Source organism: Macrotis lagotis, chromosome X (genome assembly GCF_037893015.1).
Source record: "Macrotis lagotis isolate mMagLag1 chromosome X, bilby.v1.9.chrom.fasta, whole genome shotgun sequence".
NCBI classification, from domain to species: domain Eukaryota; kingdom Metazoa; phylum Chordata; class Mammalia; order Peramelemorphia; family Peramelidae; genus Macrotis; species Macrotis lagotis.
Window position 1 is genome coordinate 122747473 of NC_133666.1, and position 21005 is coordinate 122768477.

At 33.5% G+C, this 21005-nt stretch overlaps 1 protein-coding gene and 1 pseudogene across 7 annotated transcripts in view; one reads left to right on the forward strand and one right to left on the reverse strand.

The window, feature by feature from the left end:
- CCP110 (centriolar coiled-coil protein 110) overlaps positions 1-20188 on the forward strand; it is a 45203-nt gene extending 25015 nt beyond the window's left edge. For 2 of the 7 annotated variants that reach the window (XM_074208373.1, XM_074208374.1), the window contains exons 4-16: positions 929-2576; positions 3483-3613; positions 5675-5852; positions 6445-6587; positions 6815-6931; positions 7521-7622; positions 8498-8614; positions 9405-9478; positions 10014-10106; positions 14954-15013; positions 15566-15651; positions 16643-16778; positions 18239-20188. In XM_074208373.1, coding sequence (XP_074064474.1) covers positions 929-2576; positions 3483-3613; positions 5675-5852; positions 6445-6587; positions 6815-6931; positions 7521-7622; positions 8498-8614; positions 9405-9478; positions 10014-10106; positions 14954-15013; positions 15566-15651; positions 16643-16731 — 2838 coding nt within the window. In that variant the 3' untranslated portion in view covers positions 16732-16778; positions 18239-20188. The remainder of the gene's footprint in view (positions 1-928; positions 2577-3482; positions 3614-5674; positions 5853-6444; positions 6588-6814; positions 6932-7520; positions 7623-8497; positions 8615-9404; positions 9479-10013; positions 10107-14953; positions 15014-15565; positions 15652-16642; positions 16779-18238) is intronic. The other 5 variants (XM_074208375.1, XM_074208376.1, XM_074208377.1 and 2 more) reach the window with 5 other exon arrangements.
- On the reverse strand, positions 14195-14694 carry LOC141503177 (adenylate kinase isoenzyme 6-like; annotated as a pseudogene).
- Positions 20189-21005: the final 817 nt, after the last annotated feature.

Consider the following 21005-nt stretch of genomic DNA (forward strand, 5'->3'; position numbering starts at 1 on the left):
TTCCCACATCCCCTCCAATATTGATCATTTTCCTTTTTTGCCATTTTAGCCATTTTGAGGTAGTAAGTCAGAGTTGATCATTTTTTCATATAACTATAGATTGCTTTCATTACTTCATCTGAAAACTACCTGATCATAGCCTTTAAACATTTATCAGTTGAGGAGTGACTTCTATTCTTATAAATTTAAATTGGTTGTCTATATATCTATATCTATATATATCTATATCTATATCTATATATATATCTATATCTATATCTATATATATATACATATTTTAGATATGAGTCCTTTATCAGAAGCACTAGCTGTCAGTTTATCAGAAATACTGTCTGTGAAAATTGTCTTCCAGCTTTCTGCTTTCCTTCTAATCTTGGTTGCATTGGTTTTATTTATGTAAAACTTTTAAATTTAATATGAAAATTATCCATTTTGCATTCTGTCTCTTGTATGGTTAAAAACTTCTCTCTCCATAGATCAGACAGATAAATTATTCCTTGTTTTCATTTGGCTTCTAGTATAACCCTTTATGTCAAAATCCTGTACCCAATTTCAATTTTATCTTGATATCGGGTGCATGATATTGGTCTATGCCTACTTTCTGCCACACAATTTTCCAGTCCTTTCTTCCTTTAAGGTACAACTTAAGCTCTGTCTTTTGCATAAAACCTTTTCTTATCCACCTGACTGCTTGTACCCTCCCTCTCAAACTTCCTTGTATTTACCCACACTCATATATACACACATATGTATTTGTATTTGTAATGCATATATATGTATATATACTTTTTTGTTTCTCCCTTTAGAACTTAAGATTCTTCTTAGTAGGGATTAGTTCATTCTCCGGTTTCAGTTGGATAACATTTATAAAACTTAAATGGAATTATTCTATAACTAAGATAATCAATTTCCAAATTTCCCTTTGCAGGTCAGAAAAGCGCCAAATATAAGTGATTTTGATCAGTGGGAACCTGAGGCAGTTTACCTTAATTCTGAAATCAGAGACTTGGATGTTCCCAGTATACTTCCAAATGATAATTTGCCAAGTCTTACAATAAAGGTTGAAGAGACTAGTGAAATTTTGCCTTCCGATACCCTAGCCCAAGTAAAACTGAATGGGACAGATTCAGATAAAAGTATAGAAACATGCATTTCTATCAAACAAAGGGAAAACCCTATTTCTAACCTGGTTGGAAATGAAACTTCTCCAGAGACATCTTCAGATACCTCACATGAGACACTGATTGTAGATGAGACCCCCAAAAGAGATGGAGAATTGGAGTGTTCCCTCATGCCAGAAGCCACCTCAGATCCTTATATGATGAGCCTTCAGAATCTTATGAAAAAGTCAAAGGAATACATAGAACGAGAACAAACTCGGCGCAGCATGAAAAATACCTCGAAGAACATCACTGAGAGCCATTTGGACAAAGAGAACAATGTTATTAAGATGAGTGTCTCTGAGCAAGAGAATGCAAGGTTTATAAGCAAAAGTTGTAGTTCAGTTTCACTTGATAAGCCAAGCCTTAATAAATCAAATATTCTTCTCCAAAGTGCTACCACCCACATGAGCAGCATGAATGCTTTAGTTTTAGCCAGCTTCTCCAAAGTGGACATACCTGTGCGAAGGGGTACACCAACTCTTCTGGATTCGGATGAAGATGAAGATTTTAAAGTCACTTCCACTTTTGATCCTGAAAGTAGTATTGTCAAAAGTTTTACAGGTTCCTATGCCAAGTTACCTAGTCCAGAGCCAAGTGTGAGTCCTAAAATGCATCGGAGGCGACCCAAGACTTCATCAACAGGTCATATACTTATAAATAACCCAGTAAATGCCTATGAATTGAGTCCCAAAGAAAAAGGAAGGGCCATGGATTTAATCATACAAGATGTCAAAGACAAAACAAATATACCTGAGTCTGTGCCAAAATTTCCTAATGATTTAACTGAAGTTTGTCCTAGCAAAGTTCATATTGTCAATAAAAATGCTTCTGAAACTGGAAGTGAAGTATCAGTCTTAGGTAAATCAAATGAAAGTCTACCAAACAGTTCTATCAATCAGTTAGAAAACAAAGTCATTCCTATAACTGCTACAATGGAAGGTCAAATAGCATCTGATGCTAGAGAGCCTCACCAAACTGACAATAATTGTACTATACTTCCAAAATTGCATGAGCCATATGCAACTAGTCAGTGTATAGTAAGTCAGAAGTGTGGAATAATGAATGTAATCAAGCCAGCTAGTATGTTAGAAAAAAACTGCAATTTGCAAGTAGAACTGAATAAATCTTATGATGTGCAAAATCCATCTCCACTACTGATGCAATGCCAGAATAAAAGACAGCAGATGGATACACCAAATGGATCCTGTGGAAGTGAACAAGTTATGGAAAACAGCTTTGAGAAGGTTAAGCGGAGACTTGATTTAGATATTGATGGTTTGCAAAAAGAAAACAGTCCTTATATTCTAACAGCTGGAACAGCTGAACAGGAGAGACGGTGGATACAGGAAAAAAGATTTTCTGTGGGATCTGTCTACATTAACAAGAATGAGATGTTAGAAATTAGTTTCAAAGGTAAGGTACTCTAGAGCTTTCATGCATCTACTACTAAACACATACCAAATGGCAATTTTATCATAGTATCTTTAGTTTAAATTTTGAAGGAAACAGTTGTTTTAATCCATGCATCATGATTGTGGATTGAATCCATCTGGCAAAATATCGTACCATTGTAATTTGATGAGTTTTTCTTTATTCATATAGACTTTATTAGATTATGAAACTTTAGATGCCCATTTGAGGTCCATGCCATGTCCATACCATATTGATAGAGATGAGATATTCCTAATGATGAAATAAAACTCTTACATAGACCATGTTCTATTGATCTGAATCTGTTACACTGATTTATGAACTTACATTTGAGCTGTAGTTGCTGTTTTCTGTGCTGTTCATTGATAGATTTGCAAGGACATTTTTAACATCCAATTATTAGAGAAAGATATTATAAATAGGAAGTGTCCTTGGGAACCCCATACTCAAGACTTTGCACTTTTGAAATAACATATTGAAAAAAATCAACATAGAATCCAGAGAACAGAAAGAAGAGATAAGGGAATAAGTTCAGGTGATTCCACCTTTTATGTGTAATGCAAAATTGATGGAGTCTTTATCTTCTAGTGAACTTATGTAAGACAGAATTATGATGGCATGTGTTTTGCTTTTATTCTGGCAATGATAGAAAGCAAAAAATGATCATAAGTAAAGTATTATGGGTCTTTATTAGGTAGCAAATATGGAGTGCAGTAGTGAAATTAAGAAGTGCTAGAATGTGGAGATTACATATATTTGGAACAAACTTTTTGTATAATTTCAGAAGACCTAACACTTAGTGCAATGATGTAAATAAATTTGACATTGTTAATGTCATATTTTAAAATGCAATAAGTTTTCCAAAAAGCACATTTTTTTTTTTTGCAGAAGGAGAAGAGATGCTAAAAAATAAGATGTTGGCTTTTGAAGAAATGAGAAAGAGACTTGAAGAACAGCATGCTCAGCAGTTGTCAATACTTATAGCTGAGCAGGAGAAAGAACAAGAGAAATTACAAAAGGTGAGGAATTATGATACATGTTGTTGGGATGTTAAGTGAAATTTAGCACTTCATTTATAATTAGTGTTTTATAAAATGTGAATTGTAAAAGTGCTAGTTGATTTGGGCACATTTTTAGTATTTTTGTGGAAAGATAGCTGTATGTGAAATGATTTTATATCTGAGAAGGAAAGAATTTTCTATCATGTCAAAAGCATAGTTTGCTTACTACTTACTTAGTCCAACCTTATTTCTGCCATTATTAAATAAGGAAATAGCTCTGATACCCAAGTGTGGTGTGCTAGAGAACCTGGGATGTCAAAAGTCTTTGCTAGAAGAGAAAAAGCAGGTAGAGGACTCTTGACAGTGTCAGAGAAAAATAATCACTACAAAGTGATGAATTGTTTAATGGTAATTCTAAAAATCATCTACTAATTATCCTTTTTCACAGATCTAATTTTTGTTTCATTCACACATCTCTCAAATTTTATGTAGCCATCCCTAATCTCTTCCTTAACTTAGGTGCTGTAACTCCAACTGGTTTCTGAACATTTCTATTCTTCACCATCTCAGATTCAGCATGTTCAAAATAGAACTTGTTAATTCCCCATAACCTCCAAGTTTCCTTATGTCTCTTGGAGGCATCCTGCTCATTCTTCTCTTTTCCCTATGTGCCACATACTTTTTGCTCCACACTGTTCCTCTTCCCCCACTCCCTAATCTAATCACAGGCTATAAACCCTGTCTATTTTGTTTCCATACCTTAAAATCTAGAATAAGACATTTTTGGACTTGTAGGAATTTGTTTTGCTCAATTATGTATTTATCATGAGGATGTTGTTTCTCTTTTATTTAAAAAAAAATTGTTGTGGAGTGAGAATGAAAGATAGTAAATGCATATAAATAGTTCTTCCTCCACATTATCTCTGAAATTGAGCTCCACTCTCCATCTGCGTAGCTATCATCTTAGTTATTTCTCCCTCTCACTTGGACTATTGTAATAGCTTTTTTTTTTGTTAATAGCTTTTTTTTAAAAATGTTTTTGCAAGGCAAATGAGGTTAAGTGGTTTGCCCAAGGCCACACAGCTAGGTAATTATTAAGTGTCTGAGACCGGATTTGAACCAGGTACTCCTGATTCCAGGGCTAGTGCTTTATCCACTGTGCCACCTAGCTGCCCTTTTATAATAGCTTCTTTTTTTTAAGTTTTTTTAGTTGTTTTTTTTTTTGTAAGGCAAACAGGGTTGATTGGCTTGCCCAAGGCCACACAGCTAGGTAATTATTAAGTGTCTAAGTCCAGATTTGAACCCAGGTACTCCTGACTCCAGGGCCGGTGCTTTATCCACTACACCACCTAGCCGCCCTCCCATAATAGCTTCTTAACAGGTCTCTTTGCTTCCAGTGTTTCTTCTCTCCACTTCACACACACAACTGTCAATGTAATCTTCCAAGCAACAAGTATGACTATGATACTGCCTTGCAACAAAACATTCAAAATTTCCCTGTTCCTTCTAGAATAAAATAAAAGCTTCTCAGTTTCGAATTCAAGATCCAACATATTCTGACTTCATTATACCTTTCCAGCCTTATTTTTTATCACTTGCTTTTATGAATTTGATTGTTTCCTCTCCTCAGTATTCCATCTCAGTAAAGCTGCAGGAGGAAATTTGTATTTCCTTCTCATCTCAATCTCCATCTCCCAGAGTTTTTATTTTCTTTAAAGATTCACCTCAGGAAGAAACTTTTCATGTCTCATTTCCTTCATACACACTTTATACTATTCTTCTCTCCTCAGACTTTGTATTTATTTACCTGTGTACATTCTTCATTCTCCTTTCCCAACTGTCCCAAAAGAATGCAAGGATCTTGGGTGAAGTTGTTTTTGCCTTTGAATCCTTAACTCCTAGAACAGGGCTTTAAATATAAGTGCCCAATAAATACTTGTTGTATTCAATTTACTTTAAATACACTGAAATTGTCAAATCTATATCAGAGGGAAAATGGACTTCATCGTATGAATAGATTAATTTATAAAGGAAATGTATTTGAATATGAGAGCTGGCATATTGACCATTATTCTGCAGGAAATAGAAGAACAGGAGAGAATATTAAAGGAGAAGAAGGAAATTACAGCAGAAACATCTGAAATGAATCTTAACAATGCAGTGGAATTAGAATGGAGAAAAATAAGTGACAATGGCTTACTAGAAACAATGCTATCACAAGTGGACACTCTCCATATTACAAATTCAAATAGTTCTGGTAAATATTTAAAGCCGTTTCCTTTCTTTAATATTCTCCTACTTTACTTGATACAGAAAGTGGTAGATAGACTTTTAAGAAATATTATTAGATGATTGCTTTCCCCGATTACTTCCATCTGCCAACTGCTTGGTAACCAGTAATGAATGAAATGCTGGCAATGATCCAGATGCTTCTAAACAGGTGTTTGAATGAAGAGTAATCACTTTAGTGAGGGAAGTATGCTAGCCTGTTCATTCTTGTGGCAGGTGACATATGGCAAATAGAAACAAAATATGTCATCTTCAGATTTCTCTTACACCATATCTAACTCCCTGACTTCTTATGATTGCTTTTCCAAGTCTTTTATTTTCAAGTGATGCTATTATTTGTGTGTATGCCTATTTAAAGTTCCATCTGTTGCATCAGCTTAAAAGTAAGATAAAAACACTACATATGATTCAGGATTTAGGGGGCTATTATTAATGACAATATCGAAGCTTATAAAGTGTGATTATTACCCACAATAATCTATAGTAGTTAGTGCTGGTAAATGTATACTGTTTATGCAGAAGTAATCATCTTATTTTTTTTTTTTTTATCTTTTCTCTAGGTTTTACAAATTCTACTCTACAACATAGCTTTGGTTCTACAAGTGAAGTACTACCATTCTACCTCTGGGGATCATCAACTAGTAGTATGCCTAAAATCCCAGTAACAAGGCCTCTTGGAAGGGGTAAACCTAGATGGTCTCAGGTTAGTAAAATTTATTTTTGTGTATATATACACACACATATTACATTATTCTGTCAGGTTCTGCAAATGAATATGAATACTTTGACAGTACCTGTTTTAAATTTAAATTATGTAAAATTAAAACTGTACAAATTGTAAAAAAAGCAAAAAAAATTTGTTTCACTATCTCATTACAAGCTAAAAACTATAATATAAAATCTTTAAAAGTTTATCCTTATTTCTTAAAGGTTTTTAGTGTAGAAGTACAAGCAAAATTTGACAAAGTAACTGCAGTGGCAAAAGGATTTCTTACTCGTAGGCTTCTACAGACAGAAAAGGTGAAACATCTCCGGCAAACAGTAAAAGTAAGAACATTGATATAACATTTTTAATTTTATGTATTTTCCCCTTTTTCTTTTTTCTCTCCTTTATCTTCTGTCAACTTCTACAAATTGGAAGATTAGATTAGAACTTAGATGAAGTAATTTTGAAGTAATTAATATAGGCAACTATTTGTGTGTTCTTGCTAAGAGAATTCATTTATTCTACAATCTCAAATTAGGTGTTGCATTGTGTTCTTTATATAAAGAATTCATTATAAACATAATTTAACTTATATTGATAATTTTCTTGACAAATTTGGGGCAAATTAAGGTATAATTCTTCATATGGTAAAATGAAACTTAATGATTTAAATGTTACAGATGAAAGAAATAGGAAAAGGAGGACTTCATAAATCCCATGAATTTTTTTAAAATTTTATTTATTTAAGACAGTGGGGTAATTGACTTGCCTAAGGTTATATAGCTAAGTAATTAAGTGTCTGAGAGTGGATTTGAACTCAAGTCCTCTGGTGCTCTATGCCTTGCTCTACTTTACCTACCCCTAATCGCATGAATTTTTATAAAGATTCCTTTTTTAAAAATTGCTTGATTTTTTTTTTTTTTTTTACAGGATACTATGGAGTTCATTAGAAGTTTTCAGTCAGAAGCTCCATTAAAAAGAGGATCTGTTTCAGCACAAGATGCTTCTCTCCAAGAAAGAGTGTTAGCTCAGGTAATTGTATATGTGCATGTATTAGGCATAATTTCAGAGTAGACCTCACATACCATCATCCTGATGAGGTATGTTTTGCAATAACATGATTAATTTTTTATAGTCAAACTTTACAGTGATGTAGCAAAATTTTATAGGAACTGATTCCAGGAGACACAACTCCTGACTTTCCTCTGATTGGTGGGGACATGAAGCAGTCTGCTTAAAGTTGTAATATTGGGACTCTGGGGCAGCCACCCAGGAACTCTGGGCTCCTGTCCCTCAATCTTCTGTGGGACTGCTGCTCCAAAATGAAAGGAGAGCTGGTTAAGTATTAAGAGATAAAGAGGACAGTAGGATGAAGTTTGGGGACAGGAATATCATTTAAGGGAATCCCCTTTCCTTTCTCCTCTTCTCATCCCTGATCCCATATACCTAGACAAATATCGATGATGCAGAAGGCCACATATGCCATCCTGCTTGCCAGGGATTACACTACAATTTCTGGAGTGAGGATCAAGGATATTTGTGTGAAACTAAGTTTTACCTTTATAAGTGTTATATAGTCTCAGATCTCTGTAGCCTTCTTAGTCTAAATTCTTACTGCCAAGAATGAACTCACACATAACTCAGTTCTCTTAAATAGCTTTAATGTCTGTAATATGTTTTCATGGAACCGATCATTATATTCTATTTATTTTTCTGAAATTTACTTTGTTGAATTAGAATTTCAGTTCACTTCAACATCTTTATCTGCTGATTTCTGTGAATAAAGAAAATGTAGTACTAACTTTGGAAATGTTTTAAAATATTCTTAAAACATATGCTACTAAGTTATTATTTAACCTGATTTTTTAAAAAAGGAAGATACAATTTCTTTTTTGTTTCAAAAATAGCTTCGAGCTGCCTTATTTGATATTCACGACATATTCTTTTTAATGGATGCAACAGAGAGAATGTCCATTTTACGTCATGATCGAGAAGTGCGGAAAGAAAAAATGCTTAGGCAAATGGTATGTTTAATGCAATTAATGTAACATTTTATATAATGAATTCACTCTGTATTTTAATATTACTTAATTTCTCATTGAATGGCATCTAACCAGGTATAGGCTGTAGTTCAGAAAGCCAGCTATATTGGTACCTGTAGAAATGCAATGGAATACACAGAATAGCCCTTTTACCTATTAGTACTGGAAAGCTTTATAACCTGATTTTGATAGGCTTCCTTTTATGACTGGAAAAACTGATTGATTTTTCTAATCATCACTTGCCAAATAATTTTTACACTTGCAACTAATTTGAAGAGTTGAGCAAAAGTCAGACCCAATTAACTCTGAAAAGGCATCATTTTAAACAACAATTCTGTGTTTGATTTCCAATAAACTTGTCCATTTGGTTGATAAAAGCTGGAACAAAAATGTAAATCCAGGGCAGCTAGGTGGCACGGTGGATAGAGCACTGGCCTTGGAGTCAGGAATACCTGAGTTCAAATCTGGCATCAGACACTTAATAATTACCTAGCTGTGTGGCCTTGGGCAAGCCACTTAACCCCATTTGCCTTGCAAAAAAAAACACCCTAAAAAAAATGTAAATCATATTTTTTGTAGTGGGCATATGGAAGTAAAAATTTTTAAAACCATTCACCAAAATAAGTTAACCAGCATACTAATTTCCAAGAAAGATTATGTCAGCTACATGTAACTTCTTTCAATGAAAATTGATAGATTCCTAGATATAATAACATAAATGCTTAATTGGTCCTATCACATGTGTATTTATGTATATATTTTCTTTATAAAGGATAAAATGAAGAACCCACGAGTATCTCTTTCAGCTGCAACACAGAAATCTCTGGATAGGAAGAAGTACTTGAAGTAAGTATTGACATATCTTTTTTTTTTTCAGTTCAATGGTTCTCCATTATTCCCCCCTTGTTCTTTCTACTTAAGGAATTAAGGACCAATGGCTTTCCCCAATTGACTAAAAATAATTTTCATTGATCCTTAGCATTTCTATTAAAATAAGATTGTGAAATCTGAATCCATCTTTTATGGATTATTTTTTTTCTGGCTTGTGTTTGTTGGATTTTCCTTGTCTTTATGTTTATATATAACTAATTTGGAGATCAGAACATTAGTATTAGTATTCAAAATCAGCTTATTATTAAAGTGATTGATCCCTCCTTGGATGACTTAGCTTTTAGACACATTCTGCTTGTGAGTTCTGAGAGTAAAAAAAAGAAGTTAAAAAAGTAATGACTGTATTTCAGGAAATGGTCATAGAAGATGGTACTAATTAATTTTTAAAGATATTCTATTAGAAAAAGATTTTCTCTTCAGTTTAAATAGTTTTGGCCTGAAGATACTATACCTTTATCTCTGATTTTATATGCATATTTTTTCTTTTAAGTATACTCTGTGTCCTAATTTTCTTGCTCAGAGCTGCTGAAATGGGAATGCCAAATAAGAAAATTCTCATCAGACAAAAGCCTTCTGAAACAAGGTGAGTGACTAAAGCTATTCCTAAAATAAATTATTTTCTCCTGTGAGAGGAGTTGTATTTTATGCTTCCTTCCTTTTCTCTCTTTTTCTCCTTTCTATCCTTCCTTTTTTTCTTCCTCTAATTCTTCCCTATGGCTTCCTTCTTGCTCTCCTTACTTCCCTCCTGTCTTCCTGCCTTTCATTAGCAGAATATTACCTGCCAACATAAAGGATTACAGATTTGGCAAATATATAAGGATGGTATCATATACTCATGCTACCATTCAGAGCTATTAGATAATAACAAGAACATAATGAGGATATGCTTGCAGGGAAATGCTGCCTGTGATGAAAATTTTAGTCATTTGTGCCATGACTTAAATTTAGGTTCCAGACTTGCTTTTGATATAACCCTTTTTACTGCCTTGGGAAAGCCACTTAAAAGTTTCTAACTTGTTTTCCCTTATTGTAAAATGAGAAAATATATTTTATCACTTTTGAGATTTTGGGTTTTTTTAAAGCACTATATTAGTGCTGTATTAGTGCAGAAAAACAAGGGATTAATGCTAATTTTAGTCAATCTTTTGCATTATGCAGTTTTCCATAGACCTTCTCTATTAGTCTTAGTATCTGCCACATTTGACACAGGTCCTCCCATATTCAGTAAAAATTGTTTGGGCATGTCCAAGGAAAATCTATCACACAATTAGGTCTTAATATTTTTCTTGTTTTTCTATTTTTATTTTTTTAATTTACACTTTTCATTTATTTGTACATTACTAAAATAGTCTTGTTGTGCTCATAATCTCCCCTCCCCCCACACAAATAAAAAACCCCTACAAGAAATAAAGTGAGAGAAAGAGAGAAAAATAAATGTGCTTCAGTCTGTGTTCTGATACCATCAGCTCTGTCTCTGAGGTGGATCACCTTCTTTATCATAAGTTCATCAGAGAAGTTACTTCCACAGTTGATATTGCTGATTGTAATTCCCTCCATTCATTTCTCCCCACTACCAATTATTATATTTTCTCTCTCCTTCACTCTGTCCCTCATCAGAAGTGTGCTTTGGGACAGCTGAGTGGCACAGCAGACAGAACACTGGCCCTGGGGTCAAAAGGCCCCAAGCCAACATCCCACCCCAGAGACCCAGCACCCACCCTCCCCATGGTCCCGGACAGGCCACCCAATTTATGTTGTTTCCTTTCTGAGCCATTTCCAATGAGAATGAAGGCTCTCTCAATCCCCCTTACCTTTCCTGCTTCCACCGTATTGCAAATGTATTTATTGACTCTTTTATATGAAATATCTTAGTCTATTCTATCTCTCCATTACTTTCTCCCAGTACATTCCCTTTTTGCCCATTGACTCCATTTTTACAATATATTATATCTTCAAATTTGGCTCTCTCCTGTGCCTTGACTATAAAAGCTCTTTATAACTGCTTTAATAAATGAGAAGGTTCATATGAGTAGTATCACTATCATCTTCCCATGCAGGAATTCATGCAGTTCATCATCATTAAATCCCTCATAACTTACCCTTCGTGTCCATGCTTTCCATGCTTCACCTGAGTCCTGTACTTGAAGATCAGACTTTCTGTTCAGCTCTGGTCGTTTGAATACAAACATTAGAAATTCCCATTTCATTGAATGTCCATCTTTTCCCCTTAAAGAGGGTGTTCAATTTTGCTGAGTAGCTGATTCTTGCATTGCATTCCAAGCTCTTGCCTTCAGGAATATTATATTCCAAGCCCTATGAGCCCTTAATGTGGATGTTGCTAAATCCTGGGTAATCCTGACTGCATCACCACAATATTTGAATTGTTTTGTTCTGGCTGCTTTTGTAGTATTTACTCTTTGACTTGAGAGTTCTGGAACTTGTCTGTAATATTCCTGGGGGTTTATTGTTTTTTGGATCTCTTTCAGTAGGAGATCAGTGGATTCTCTCAATTTCTATTTTGCTCTCTTTCTAGGATATCAGGACAATTTTCCTGTAGAAATTCTTTAAAAATGAAGTCAAGGCTCTTTTCCTGATCATGACTTTCAGATAGCCCAATAATTTTTAAATGTTTCTCCTAGATCTGTTTTCCAGATCCATTGTTTTTTTCAATGAGATATTTCACTTTTTTTTTTGTTTTTTCATTCTTTTGATTTTGTTTTATTGTCATGATTCCTCACAAAGTCATCAGCTTCCTTTAGCTCCATTCTACATTTGAAAGATTTGTTTTCTTTAGAGAGCTTTTTTATCTACTTTTCCATCTGGCCAATTCTGCTTTTGAAGCTATTTTTCTCCTCATTAAGTTTTTGAACTGTTTTTTCCATTTGACCTAAACTAGTTTTCAGTATATTATTTTCTTTAGCTTTTTTTTGGATCTCCTTGACTAAGCTGTTGACTTGGTTTTCATGTTTTTCCTGCATCTCCCTCATTTCCCTTCCTACTTTTTCTTCTATGTCCTTTACTTGATTTTCAAAATCTTTTTTTGAGCTCTGAAATAACCCAAGACCAACATCTTTATTTTTTGGAGTATTTAGATGCAGAAGCTGGAGTTTTCTCATCTTCTGATTCATGTTTTGGTTCTCCAAGGGACCAAAGTAATTGTCCATGGTCAGGTTCCATTTTTTTTTCTGTTTACTCATTTTCCCAGCCTGTCTCTGGTTTGGGGTGCTTCCTGAGCTTTTGAGTATTATTGGGACACCCCTGCAAGGACCCAAGTTCGATCATGGTCTTAGGGGAGGTTCTGACTGCTTTTTCTGCCTGTGCTCTGGTCTGTGGATGGCAATAGGGGCTTCCATACTGTGACCAGAATCTGAATATGGACAAAGCTCAAGAATCCTGTCTCAGGGCCAGAGGAGAGACCTCGACAGTTCCCCCCACCCCCTTCCCTTCCGTGGGCTGGTTGCAACTGCAGGTGGCTTTGTGCCTGCTTCTGTTTCCTAGGATCTGGGCTGCACTGTGCTGAGGGCCAATCTGGCTCCCACTCAATCTGGTAGAGGTTTCTCCACTGATTTTCCAAATTGTGCTTGGTGTTCCCTGGGTTGCCAGGTCAGGAAACTGTTTCTGTTGCTGGGAGCCATAATCCAGGTATCTAAGGAGCAATAGCTGGAAGACTGGAGCTCTTTCACTCTGGTACGATAATCCTGGCTGCATTGCCATCCCCTCCACCCCCTGTGGAACAAAGTTTTCTCACAATTTTTGAGGTTACCTTGGGCTAGAGAATTGCTTCAGTGGATCTTTCTGTGGGTTCTGTCTCTTGTAAATTTAGTTAGAGCCATACTTTTAAGGTTTTGGAATTTTTTTTTTATATTTTAAAATTTTATCTAATAATTACCACCACCTCTATGGTAGAAAAGCATTATAACATGAATTTTCATGGAACTTACTTAGCAAGACTGAAATTAGTCAACCAATAAATTTATATTTACAGTTTCCATGGTACACAGAAGACTTGCTATTTCCCATCTATATATGGAAAATGTGATCAACTTACTCTTCCTGAAGAGATAAATATCAGTGCTAGTATCAGCAGTGATTTTTTTAGGCAAAAGAGCTCAGTGAACAGACTAAACAACCACTAAAAATATAAAAAAAAAATGCTATTTTCTTAAAAGCCTCATCATTTACTTTGTGACTATCCTAATTTATAACCAACTTCAAGATTAAAAAAAAAACCCAAACATTCACCAGCAATAGAACACTTAAAGTAATGTCGATAGCTTTATCCTTAAGCTCTTTTATTTACAAAGTCAGCAGTTCTTCCTAGTCTTCATTTTTTCTTTTTCATGTCAATTATTAGATTTCCATCTAGTTTCTCAAATTTGCTTACTCTTTAGCAGGTAACCAAAATAAATGAGAATGTTGAATAGATATAAACTTTTAAAATCCTTAATATCTTCTTTGTTTATTTGAGGGTTTCTCAGTTTTCTCATGGAGAAAAAAAATTTAGTCATAACTCAATCTTATATATATTATCCACCTGCCACTTGTACAACACAATTCTGGATAGTAAAATTTGGTGTATGTTGTCTTAATTTCCTATTGCATAAGGAGGAAGAAGTCATCAAGAAAATAATTTGTAGAAAACCTTGAAAATCCATGCTTTGTCTTCAAAGTTCAATTATCTTTCATCCACTGTTCAATCCATTTCATTATCTGATCTAAATTACTCTCTAGTTCTTCTGGCACATTGCTTGGCAGCTTGTACACTATTTCATGCTTATAGGAGGCCATGGCTTCTTCATAAAGAATTTGGAAAATTTCACACTGTATATTGTCCTGTAGTTTCTTTACACTGTATCCCCTCTTTTCAAGTCTTGAATATAACACAGAATTATCTGTTTGAAGCAAAAAACTATATGAAACCATCGTTCAGGAAAGAAGTCACAGCCATTGTAATCAAAAATAATTCCACCTTTGGTCATTTTATTTTCTAACTCATCAACTACTCTGTCTTCATCCAAAATAGGACATTCGTATTCTTCATCAAAGCCATCATATAACTGTCCTTCTTGTGCTAAATCACCCACATTAATGTATGTCAGTCCTGTTCTTGATGCAAGTTCTTTGCCTAGTGTGGTCTTTCCAACCCCTGGTGTACCTGTGAGCAGGATGTTGGGCAAGCCTCATGGCGGCTGCGGTGCCAACTCTGCCCCGGCACTGGCCCCTCGCGAGGGAGTGGCAGGCAGGGCAGGCCGGCTAGGAGCTGAGGGCATTTTGGAATATTTTTGAGAGAGCTCCTAGGATAGCTCCTATGTCACCATCTTTGCTCTGCCCCCAAATTTTTCTTTAAGAAACCTGACATTTGAAAGATAAAAGTCATTTAATTTGTTTGATTTAATTTTTAGTAAACTATCTTATTTTCTTTGTTAACAGAGTACTTCAGCCAAGTCAAGGACAGAATGCCCCTGTTCATAGGTCACTTTGTAGACAAGGGTAAGAGTCCTATGTACATTTGTTTATATTTGAATATGTTTAAAATAAAAGACAACTTTGAGAGAAAATTATTTCTAACATATGATAAATGTTGCAAATCCTTTAAAATGTGATCTTTTTTTTGGTAACTGAAGTTTGTTTAAATTTTTTCAGATTTCTTTTCATCCTAGAAAGCAATTTTGAAAGTAAATTGGGCATACTGTTGTGTATTGTGTTTTCATTATCATTTTTTGCCATGTTTTTTGCATTACTTCATTCAGTTTTGGTTTTGTTAACAACAATGAAATAATAGCCATATGAACAGCATTACAACTAGATGGGTATAGATCAGCATAATTAAAGTGATGAGGTACAAGCAATCGCTTTATGTAGTTGTGGAATGTGGATTATATTTTCATCAAGAATAAGTATAGCTTTCTAAAGGGTTTCTGACTGCTACTGTTTTCCCTTTTTCAGATACTCCTACTGAACAGTGTGATGCTTGTTTTCTTTGTAAAATTACAGCATTTAGACTTTAATGTGTGGCTTATTAACTTTTCTATATTTAATTAGCACCCCTAAGACATCAGTGAAGGGGGTTGAGCAAAATAGAGAGAAGTCCTCAGACAACAGAATGCGTAACAGAGTGCGTGTTTCAGGTGTGTAGAAAATGAGTTTCTGAATCTCATTTAATTGGGAAAAAAGTGAGTAAGATGCTCATATCCAGATCATTTAAGTGGAATATTTTGTTTTTCTCTTTCTTGCCACTATTAATTTAGGCATATATATATTAAATAATTCTTTTTCAAAGGAATATGTTTGCAATTTAGTGGTATTGAGAGAGTGGTGGAGAGTTAAGGATATACGGTTTTTGGAAACATATCTTTCCATAAACTACCATATAAACTCTGCAGTTCAGAAAAAAGTATGAAACCTGAATTATATTGCCCCCATCAAAAATGAATACAAGGCAATAACAGTGTTGTGCTAAGTTGCCTGAAATCAATCTTGTTTTGTTATGGGGAAGTGTATGATCTTGAAAGTTTGGTACTATAGTGTATGGTAACTATAAATAAGGAGATAATTGTTCTCTCCCCACCTCCTCATACTGCCAGATCATTTGGGAGGAGATTTTTTTCTTTTCTCCTTGATTTCTTATATAAAACAGAAATTCCAGTTAGTTTTTCTCAGTTTTATTACAGGGGACCTGTTTTAGAATTTTATTTTTTAAATGGTGGCAAGAAGACAAATACAATATTCAGATGAATCAAAGAGCTTGTAAATCTGTTTCTATTAAATATTTAGTTCTTACTAACATAATATTTGGGAACTATTCACTAAAATTATTTGTGCTACTATTGAAAATAACTTTATTGACACAAAAAAGTTAATTCTATATGCAATGTGGATTACAACTTTAAATTAATATTAATTCTCTAATATAAAATTTAACATAGTCACAGAATTTTCATTATTTAGGAATAAAATACAACATCAAAGTTAAGAAAAAATAAACTGTATATAGATTTTTCCCCGTGTTACCTTATTAAATATGAGTTTAACATTAAGTATTTTAAGAGATCATAGGTTTGTGAGATGAATGCTAAATTTATAAGTATGTAACTGATCATAGAATATTACATTTGGAAGGGATCTCAGAGAGATCACTTCATTTTTCGGATGAGGAAACTGGGACCCAGAGAGGGAAGATGGCATATCCAAAGTCACACAATTACTAGAATCAGGCTTTGAACCCGGGCCTGTTGACTCTACTGTACCATGCTTTGTGAGTATAACTCTTAATAGAGCATGTGTGGTATCAGCTACTTTAAAAGAGCTATTTAAAAATTATATGATTTATATTAAGTGGGGTTACTTTAAATGGGATTACATATTGAATAGTACATTTCCCTCAAGTGCTTTCAGAATCTTAATAGTTTAAGTGATGACTAAAATCAGGAAAAATTTTACAAAATGACTAATGTAAGTTCTGCTGTTTTTTAAAAGCCATGGCACTTGCCAGAGTCTCTCTAAAAACATTTTAGTTCTTTCCAGGATCCAAGAGGCAAAAATCTTGATAAATTCTAGACCATTTAGATTTCTTAGAAATAGGGAAGTACGTATACCATAAGATTTCTAGGTATTTCCAGATTGTAGTGTATAATTTGTGTGTGTGTGTGTGTGTGTGTGTGTGTGTGTGTGTTTTAATCAAAAATTCCAGCTGACCACAATGAATTTTTTTCCTATGTTGTATTTTCCCCTCTCATTTCATTTCTAAATGTTCAACTGTCACTTTTGATTCATCATATTTGTGATATGTACTTAATGTCACCTAATTAAGAACATATCAGTCAATACTCAACAGTATATATTTTGATATATGTCACTGAACTTATTGTCTACCATAAAGTATTTACAAACATATGAATTTGTATCATGACCAAATTACAGATGAGTCCTCACCCTTGAAGTGCAAAATTAACATGCTCTTAATCATATACTAAAATTAATTTTAACTTTTCTTATTTGTTCTCAGTAGCTTGTTCTATAAACAGTATTGAAATATGACTTGATTCATATATGATCTGTGAATTTATATATACTAGGATCCATGCAGTTCTCTTTAAGATAACCTTTCCCTGTTTACAATTTTTATTTCCTGAAATAGTTTATTCTGATTTTAATTCATGTTGACTTGGTCTGCATGGGGAATGTATGCTTTATTTTGTCATTATAGAATGTTTCATTGTATTTATTATATTTATAAGATAGAAATTGAAATCTCAAATGGAAAAGTTCTATAGTAAAAATTATGAAGCTAATGAGGGATTTTTAATGAACTTCATCCAGATTGAAATCAGTTATTTCATATACATCAAAGACATATCATTTCATTACTGCAGGAACTCCCATTGGGAAAATTCCTTCCATGCATGTGGATTTCAAACCCCTGGATAACTTACATAAGGACATAGAGAATTATTTGAGGCTGAGAGGTTACATAACTTGCCGTAATCACAAAACTCTTAAGTGTCAGAGGTGGGATTTGAACTTGGGTCTTCCTGACTCCAGGAATTAGTCCCAGTTGCCATGGCAGGCTGCTTCTCCCCATCTTCTAAGGTTTCAAAATACTATCAAAGAATCCTTTTAGTTATTTTTACTTAATTTGATAGTTTTTGTTGTACAATATAATTCAAAAGGTAATGATTTGCAGAAAAAAAATAACTGATTTTACTTTATTTTTAGGAGCATATGCAGGAAAAACCCAAAGAAAGCAGCCAAATGTTGCGACAATTTAAGAAGACAGCATTCCTTAGGATAAAATAATGTAGTTGTACTCATGTTCTTGTCTCTGCTCAAGAAAGTGAAGTGGAAGTTTGAGGATTATTCAGTAATGTGGAGATATCTTACTCTATCCATTTTTTCTCAGTAATATTAGGTTTAGGTGAAGAAAAACTTATTACAGAAAAAAATACTTCAAGTCTGTGCTTTATGGAGTCACAATTTCAATATTCATGTGTAGAGAGGCTTGCAAATGATATATATATATTTTCAAGATTTTTAAGGGCATTTGAACTATTTTTTTTGTGAAAAGATTGAAAAGATGTGGCAAAAATGCTCATCAGACCAGAAAATACATACATTTTACTTAAAAGAAATTTATTTGTACAACTGTATTTGGTAAACAAATTAAATGATACCTTGTTTCAGGGGAGAATAATGTAGAAGTATATTTTGTTGGTTTTTTTTTAATTTTTTAAAAAAAATTTCATTAGATTCTCAGTGGGGTTGAGTCCCAATTTGTAAATTTTAGTATGGACTAACAGGTACTTACATAAACTAAAACTCTGGTTTAGGGAGCATAAATTGGGTGAAAATTAGCATGGAATTAAAGTTTGAAATATTGTTTTTGTTCACATATGCCTAATTGTTATTCTACTGAACACCTGTTTGCCAACAATAGAAATATTAAATTTACAAATATGTTACTAATACTTGTTAAAGCATTTTCATAGGATTGTACCCTTTATGGAGAAAGAATTTTTTGAGAAGACAGCACAATCTTCTTGAATATATATATCATATTTAGGAATGAACTAACTTCATAGTAGTTAAAAAAATCTGCAAGCTATTGCATGCAATTATATTTTATATTTGGGCAGAAAATTTTTTTTCCCATTGGTCTTGCTCCTTTATGACATTCTGCTTTTTCTAGGATGCTTAATTTTGGAGAGAATAAAGGGCTATATTTAATAAATCCAAATTTTCAAATAAGGTTTATTTTTAATGTATGAGTTAATATGTGATCTGTATGTATTCATACGTCACATACTTTAGTGTTTTTATATACACATAAAAGTGAAATTAAAAATATTTCCCAGAATATCAGTAGCCAAAAAAAATTTTTTTTGAGAGAATTTCATTTGTTTTTTATCATGATATTTTGGAATCTTAAGGAAAAGGTTTTGTGCTTCTCTCATATGTAAAAGTGGATCTTTAATCTTTCAAACAAGAATTCTAAAGAGAAATAATATTGAATTTTAGAGAGAATACTGGTAATTTTGTAAAACAGAGTCTACTTAAGTAAAGCTGGTTTTCTCCAATTTTCTGCTTCATTTAAAAATCGCTTCTTGCCTCCAACTATAAAGAGAAAACAGTTACTCTGGGAATAAACTTAATTATCATTCTTGGGATTTTTACATAATTTATTGCCTGAATGAAGCAGAAATTTATAGGAGAGCCAGCAAAATGCCCTAGTTAGATTTCTTATTAATAAATGAAACATATCAAATTGTTTACTATTTAAATGTGATAAACCTTGTTTTATAAAATCAGAACCTCAGGATTTTGCTTATTACTGTAGGTCTCTCCCTTGATAAAGATGGATTTATTGTTTTGTGTGCAGCAGTGCTAATTAGCAAGATAAGCAATATGTTTTAGAGAAACTTAAGCAGTTGTAGAATAAAGTTGAAAACTTTGATTATCTTTTAATTTTAAAAAGTTCGTGTGTTACTTTACTGTCATCTACAAATATTATTTTCCATGGATTTTTCTCTTAAAATGTGCCAGATACCTTTTTTTGTGCTTTGGATGGATTTTTATTTATGTATACTATTTTTATTGTGTTTATTTTTAAATTTTGAATGGAATGCCCATTGGTTTAAATTATATTTATTTTTGTATTTATAGTAATTTTAACCAGCTTTGCTTCTAGGAGCAAAATAAACTTTTCATCCTTCAAGCTCTAGTTTGTTCTTTTATTTGGGGGAAAATGAGAAAAGAAGATGCCACTTTAAGGGGTTGCTGTAAAAATTTTTTTCAAAACTTTGCAAACCATCAAATTGCAAATATTGTACTTTAAAAATTAGAATTATCTTTTAATCAGCTATACACAGTGGGAAAGACTGAGTATGAGTTAGAGTGCAAGGATCTGGGTTCCATTCCTGATTCTTTTACTTCCCTGTGTTTCTTTGGAGATCTCTCTTCACTTTTCTGGGCCTCAGTTTCTTCTTCTTTATCTATAAAAGGAAGAGGTTGGACTAGATACCCTCAGTGGTCCTTGTCAGCTGGAAGTTAATGCCAAAGCATCATATGGGATTTGAGCTTGAATTATTTGTGTTTTCCCTGGAATTGCTAGTGGTCTCATCAGTTAAAATTGCCACATCTGCAACATGAAATTGTTTCCCATCAGTAAGGGCAACATTTAAGGAATATTATCACGCTCCAGTATTTCAGGATAATTTGGTAGTGAAGCATGGGTTCTCAAAGGTAATACAAACAGAAGGAAGAAGAGCTTCAGGGAGGGGTTAAATTTGTCTATTGGTTCTAGTATTAGTCTAAGTTTAAAAAGAAAAACTTATCCACTAAAAGGTTGACCAACAGGTGTTTTTTTTTAAATTTGGAGATTATTAAAATGTGATGGAATTGTAATCACTGTTTGTGAATGAATTATACTTATCAGATTTTTTGAAGTATAACTGAGGGGAAAAGAAATTGAGGTAAGACTAAAATA